Source organism: Clupea harengus, chromosome 7, assembly GCF_900700415.2.
Source record: "Clupea harengus chromosome 7, Ch_v2.0.2, whole genome shotgun sequence".
NCBI classification, from domain to species: Eukaryota; Metazoa; Chordata; class Actinopteri; order Clupeiformes; family Clupeidae; genus Clupea; species Clupea harengus.
In genome coordinates, this window is record NC_045158.1 from 22,472,611 (window position 1) to 22,480,110 (window position 7,500).

Genomic DNA, 7,500 nt, shown 5'->3' on the forward strand with positions numbered 1-7,500 from the left:
GCGGGGGGTCATGGTTTGTTTTGATAGGATTTTAAATGTTTTACGTGGCCTCTTTGTGTGTTGTGTGTGTGTGTGACAATGAGACAAGATAAATGTAGACACAGACAGACAGACAGAAACATACGCAGACACACACACTGCAGAATATGAGCCTCAAAACCAAAAACACACGCACACTTCGAATAAAGCACACACAGGGACTCTCTCCTCACCTCTGGGACATTTTTCTTGAACTCGCGGCTGAGTTCCAGCAGGTGTCTGTGGGAGTGTTCACACTCTTCCTGTCGCCCTGACAGCTGGGCCGCCACCGAGTTCAGCTCCCTCTGTAACACACACACACACACACACACACACACACACACACATACATTTGATCTTATTAGAAAATAATCCAACATTTTTATTCAAAATATGCGCTCGCACACACACATTTTTTTTCATTACTCAGTGATTCAAAATTAATATTCAAAATATCAACACACACACACACGCAAACATATGTGTGCATTTACACACACACACACACACACACACACACACACACAAAAAGGGCTGGTGCCAGTATCTATGATCACACACAGCTCCCATAAATAAAAATACACTGGCGAATATTAGCAGTGTAATCCTTCATGATGGCATGGAGGCCCTGCTTACAGTAAGCCGTGGCCCATAAATAATTAAACCCCAATAAATCCAATGCCTACAGTAGCAGAAGGCCTTTTAGATAATCAGTATCTGAACTAATCAATAGCCCTGCAACGGCTCTGGGACCGCTGGGAGACACACACACACACACACACACACACACACACACACACACACACTGAGAGCCTTGAGGAGGGTGGGAGGGAGGGAGGAAGGAAGGGGAGGAGGGGTGGAACAACAACAACAAAAAAAAACAAAGCACACACACACACACACACACACACACACAGTGCTTCACTCATGGTGGACTCACTCCAAGTAACAACACCAAAATAATATGCACAGGACCGATGCATTTGTGAGCATGAACTCCACAGCTCATAAGCCTTCACTTCCAGCTGGATCATCAGCCAGGGGACTCTCCACGCCAACGCTGGCGGCAACAACAGCGGCTTCCCTGAAGCTGAGGCTGCCCACGCACCCGTGTGGTGTGTGTGTGTGTGTGTGTGTGTGTGTGTGTGTGTGTGTGTGTGTGTGTGTGTGTGACACGTCTTCAGCCTCCAGCCTCAGCCTCCAGCCTCAGAGTGGCTGGGTGGGGGGGGTGAGGGGGGAGGGGGGGGCAGTCCATTTCACATGGGGCTCCACAAATCAAATAGCAATGATCAATCTCTCCCATTTCCCCTCGCAGCCAGCCAGCCAGCCAGCCAGCAAAGCACTTCCCACAAACCCACTCTCCATCTCTCTATCTCTCTCCCTCTCTCCATCTCTCTCCCACTCTCTCTCTCCCTCTTTCCCCTCTCTCCCTCTCTCTCTCCCCTCTCACTCTCTCTTTCCTTCACCTCCTCTCTCTCTCCCCTCTCTCTCTCTCTCTCTCTCTCTGGTCAGCTGGTTATGTCTGTCTGCTCCTTCCCCTCCTTTCTTAACTTGTAAAGTAGTCAACGGTCCACTTAACGAACAAACCTCCAAACGGGACACAAAAAAAGCGGGGTATTTTCAATTACTGCTCTGAATTCATACATGACATGCTAAATTAAATTGACTTTGTGTTAATTAATCTGCAGTCTCACTTAAAGGCAATTTAGAGAATTATCTAATGGTTAAAACAAGAAAAAAAAAGAAGAAAATCCAGGGGACAGAAAATTGGCTCCGAATTTGCAACAGTGGAGCCATTCCGGTCGCCTGTATGAGTGGGATTGTGAGGAGCTATTTTTATCTTCCCTGATGAAGTGAGATGAAATTAGACGTCTCTGTTGGTGTGGGACAGGACTGGTTTGTCTCCGGCGAGAGCGTCCGGTAAATGTGTCCTTTTGATGTGGCCGAAGGGGGGACAGTGCTATTACAGAAGAGCCTGCTTTGACTCCGAGCCTGAGGCCAGCAGCTGGCTAATGATACTAAAGAACTTCTGAGGGAGACAGGCACACAGGACGGCTCTGTTCACTCGCCCCCACACGTGTGTGTGTGTGTGTGTGTGTGTGTGTGTGTGTGTGTGTGTGTGTGTGTGAGTGTGTGTCTGTGTGCGTGTGTAACATCTCAACAGGACATGACTCTGTTCCCTCGCACCCGTGTGTGTGTGTGACATCTCTCCAGCACAGCAGAACCTCTACAGGAGATGACACTGTTCACTTGCACCCGTGTGTGTGTGTGTGTGTGTGTGTGTATGTGTGTTGTGTGTGTGTGTGTGTGTGTATGTGTGTTGTGTGTGTGTGTGTGTGTGTGTGTGTGACACATCTACAGCACAGCAGAACCTCTACAGGAGATGACTCTGTTCACTTGCACCCGTGTGTGTGTGTGTGTGTGTGTGTGTGTGTGTGTGACACGTCTACAGCACAGCAGAACCTCTACAGGAGATGACTCTGTTCACTTGCACCCGTGTGTGTGTGTGTGTGTGTGTGTGTGTGTGTGTGTGTGTGTGTGTGTGTGACACGTCTACAGCACAGCAGAACTTCTACAAGAGATTACTTTGTTCACTCGCACCCATGTCTGTGTGTGACATCATTACAGCTGGACCTTGCCACATCAGCTTTAGTGCTTTAAGTTTGAGGATTAATTCAATTAAACTAAATTCAATTACATTTAATTTAATTTAATTAAATTAAATTAAATGTTGTACTCGTTTTCTATGTATTGTTACTGTGACCCTACACATGTATTTGGAGAGAATGGGCTGATAGTTTTCTAAGTAAGGCCAAAGCAACTGCATTTATGAAGAAAGTTCTGGGAAAAAATAAGGAAGTCTCATTTGTTTCAATATTTCCCCCTGCTTATAGTTACAATATATATTCAATACATTATCATACAAATTCAGATTCATTTAAAAAAAGGTCACTACAATATAGAGCAAAACTGCTGCACATTTCAGAAAGCTAACCTTTTTATTTCCTATTTGTGTGCACAGATAGAATGGCTTCATTAAAAATTCAGGAAAAACAGAGCACCCACTTATTTTTTTAACATGTAAATATTTCCCAGAACCCAAGAACAGCAATAAGGGGTGAAAGGTTTAGTGTCTTCACTAGGTTAGACAGGAGCTGGGATGTACAGCTGGCAATTCTGTGCGGCCTCCTAACCAATAGCTGACAGGTAAAAAACAACAGCCTCTTTTGGTTTCCCTGCTTAGTCACCAATACTTCTGTGAGTCGCTTGGAAGCCCTAGCACACTCCAGAATAGATACGGCCCACATCAGGCCCACATCAGGCCCAGATACGGGCCAGATACGGGCCAGTAAATGGCACTGATCCTCCACAGCCATATTTTGGCACTGGTTTGGGTTTTCCCCGGAGTCTCCCACCGGGGACCGTTTTCCCGACGCACCGAGCCGTCACCAGCGCACGGAATCACCGAGCCGTCACCAGCGCCCGGGAATGATCACTCTCTGCCTGCGCTGCTCTTCGTATTAGACAAGAGGCTCTTAATGCAAAATGAAGCCTAGAGCAATATGTTCCGAATTAAAGCTAGCCTAATAATAATAATTACCTAATGATGGAATAATTACCTAAACTGGGTTTCAGCAGCGCTGCATTCACCTATGTAGTTACTCCACAGGCTGAGTGTGTGTGTGTGTGTGTGTGTGTGTGTGTGTGTTTGTGTGTGTGTGTGTAGTTACTCCACAGGCTGAGTGCTCCTGTAGACAGCTGAGACGCAGCAGAGGCTTACTGTTTAACATTCTTCTGGTAAAAAGAGTGTGTGTGCGTGTGTAAGTGTATGTGTGCCTGTGTGCGTGGGCATGGACGTATGCATGTGCGTGTGTATGCCTGCGTGTTTGTGTGTGTGTGTTTGTGTGTGTGTGTGTGTGTATGTTTGTGTGTGTGTGTGTGGTGTGTGTGTGGTTGTGTGTGTGTGTGTGTGTGTGTGTGTGTGTGTGTGTGTGGTTGTGTGTGTGTGTGTGTGTGTGTGTGTGTGTGTGTGTGTGTGTGTGTGTGTGTGTGTGTGTGTGTGGGTGTGTGGGTGTATGGGTGTGTGTGTGTGTGTGTGGTTGTGTGTGTGTGTGTGTGTGTGTGTGTGTGTGTGTGTGTGTGGGTGTGTGTGTGTGGGTGTATGGGTGTGTGTGTGTGTTAGGTATATTTACATACATTAACCTCGTTTACATGCATCACAACATGCTTCATAAACATGTGGCCCTGACGATGCAATATAAAAACATATACATATGCAAACGTATACGGAATATAAATCTGTAGGAATACATAATAAACTGCAGTATATGTATTGATATATAAATAAACTATTAATATGTCTCCATGTGTTTGAATGCATAGATGTGTATCTCTATTTATACAATACTTTTTAGAGTTTAAAGTAAAAGCTGTGTATGCGTATGTAGGTGTGGATGTATTTATATATGTGTATGTCTGCACATATGTTTCATAGTCAAAAGGAAAGGAAAGCTAATGAAAACCAAACTACTGTATAATGAAAGCCCAGTGTTTATAGTGCGGGGGCTCTGTGCACGTGTGTAGATGTGTGTACATATATTGATATTGAAGAGTATTTCTGCACACATATTTCACGCACATTTATTATAGTTAAAAGTAACGTCATTCCAAAGATAGACCAAACCTCAGCGAGTCTTTGAGTGTTTCCGTGTGTGTGTGTGTGTGTGTGTGTGTGTGTGTTCTGCTGGTAGCTTTCAGAGAGATCATTTAAAGAGACACAGCAGAGAGAGAGAGAGAGGGATAGAGTGAGAGAGAGAAAGAGAGAGAGAGAGAGAGAGAGGGATGGCCCTCTCCTTCTGAAGCGCTGACATCTGACGCACCTGAACGAGTTGTCTTACACTTCAGACCAGAGCTGCAGCTGAAAATAAACCAGCCCTTCGCTCTTTCGTTCACTCTCTCTTTCCTTCACTCGCTCTCTCCTTCACTCGCTCTTTCCTTCACTCGCTCTTTCCTTCACTCTCTCTTTCTTCACTCGCTCTCTCCTTCACTCGCTCTTTCCTTCACTCGCTCTTTCCTTCACTCTCTCTTTCCTTCACTCGCTCTTTCCTTCACTCTCTCTTTCCTTCACTCTCTCTTTCGTTCACTCTCTCTTTCCTTCACTCGCTCTCTCCTTCACTCGCTCTTTCCTTCACTCGCTCTTTCCTTCACTCTCTCTTTCTTCACTCGCTCTCTCCTTCACTCGCTCTTTCCTTCACTCGCTCTTTCCTTCACTCTCTCTTTCCTTCACTCGCTCTTTCTTCACTCGCTCTTTCCTTCACTCGCTCTTTCCTTCCCTTTTCCTTTCGCTCTTTCCTTTGCTCTCTTTCCTTCGTTCTTGCCGTTGTTCTGTCGCCAGGTAGGCGGGGGAACCAGACCAGACCCAGATCGGCACTGTTGGTGAATTGTTTGCTTTTCTACTTTCCTAACACACACACACACACACACACACACACACACACACACACACACACACACACAGACACAGACACAGACACACACACACACACACACACACACAGACACAGACACAGACACAGACACACACACACACACACACACACACAGACACACACACACACACACACACACACACACACACACACACACACACACACACACACACAGACACACACACACACACACACACACACACACACATACAAACATAAGCACCTTTTCTAGTTTCTTTCATCTAAAGACAAACCAAGCTTCTACCTGTTTGTGAGTGTGTGGGGGTGGGTGAGTGAGTGAGTGTGTGTGTGTGTGTGTGTGTGTGTGTGTGTGTGTGTGGGAGGTGAGAGAGCCTTGTTTGTGGTGATGTAGGTCTTTACTCTTTACCAGCCCAGTGTGAAATACAAATCACATGAAAAGGGGTGAATTCCTCAAAGCCGACTCCTTCCTTACACACACACACACACACACACACACACACACACACACACACACACACACACACACACACACACAACCACACACACAACCACACACACACACACACACACACACATACACACACACACAGACATGCAGTGTGCCTCCTCTTGCTCTTGAAGGCTGCTGATTGCTGATTGAGGGATTGAGGCACTTGCTATACAAATAATCAAATACATCTAACAGCCTCTATAAGCACCTTCACATGCCTTCCTATCTCACTCCATCCTAATGTCCAATCTGTGTGTGTGTTTGTGTGTGTGTGTGTGTGTGTGGGGGGTGGGTGGGTGTGTGTGTGTGTGTGTTCAAAATTATTCTAAAATGCTCGGAAACAAGAGGCTTGCTTGCTCTTCTCCAAGTGCACACATACATTTACATATATACCTCTCTCACACACACACACACACACACACACACACACACACACACACACACACACAGACACACACACACACACACACACACACACACACGCGCACACACAAACACACACACACACAATCGAAGAAAAAACAATAAGCCTTCTTCCATTCCAAACAGTGAAAGGTAAAACAAACACAAGATCTCTCTTTCTCTCCCTTCCTCTCCCTTGTTCTCTTTTTTCTCTCACCACCCCCTCTCTCTCTCCCTCCCTCCCTGTCCCTCCCCTTGTTTCTCTCTCTCTCTCTCTCTCCCTCTCTTTCCCCCTCTCTCTCCACCTCTCGGGCGGTTTTGAGAAAGAGGCGATCGGGGGCCGGGTGTGCGGCGTGTGGCAGGCCAGTCGATACTGAGCTGCTGTCATTAAGGCCCTGCCAGTCAAACATCCGCCCCTAATTGATGAGCCCCCCCTGGGAGGTGGGACGCTGTCGCTGGTGGGTGGGGGGGGGGGGGGTTGGGGGTACAGCCTGGTCTGGTCTGGAATGGGGGGTGATGGGGGGATCGTGGGGATGGGCGAGGGTCCAGTCTGCTGAGGCCAGCATCTGTAGAGCAGCCATCAAACAGCTGATGGACAGCCAGTCACACGCAATTGATTGGGTGAGGTATTTATGCATGTGCGTGCGTGTGTGTATGTGTGTGTGTGTATGTGTGTGTGCATGTTTGTGTGTGTGTGTGTGTGTGTGTGTGTGTGTGTCTGTGTGTGTGTGTGTGTGTATGTATCTGTATGTGTATGTGTATGTGTACGTGTGTGTGTGTGTGTGTGTGTGTGTGTGTGTGTGTGTGTGTGTGTGTGTGTGTGTGTGTGTGTGTGTGTGTGTGTGTGTGGATGTGGATGTGTGTGTAGGTGGGTAGGTGGGTTGTGGGGGGGATTGGTCCGTGTGGGTGTGGTAGAGACAGTGCTGGTCAGTCAGATGCTATTAATTCAGGGTGGAGTGTGTGTGTGTGTGTTTGAGTGTGTATGTGTGTCTGAGTGTGTAGGTGGGTGTGTGAGAGAACACAAAAAGCAGGAGAAGACAAACAAAATGGCCGTGGGTGGTGGAGAGAGATCATGAAGAGTGAGCGACAGAGAGGAGCAGTGGGGAGGAGAGGGAGGTG

The 7,500-nt window shown here is 47.0% G+C and overlaps 1 protein-coding gene across 1 annotated transcript in view; it reads right to left on the reverse strand.

Annotated features, from left to right (window-relative positions):
- cux2b (cut-like homeobox 2b) overlaps positions 1-7,500 on the reverse strand; it is a 191,542-nt gene that overhangs the window by 120,067 nt on the left and 63,975 nt on the right. The window contains exon 2 of the mRNA XM_042708115.1: positions 213-323. Within this exon, the coding sequence (XP_042564049.1) occupies positions 213-323 (111 nt within the window). The remainder of the gene's footprint in view (positions 1-212; positions 324-7,500) is intronic.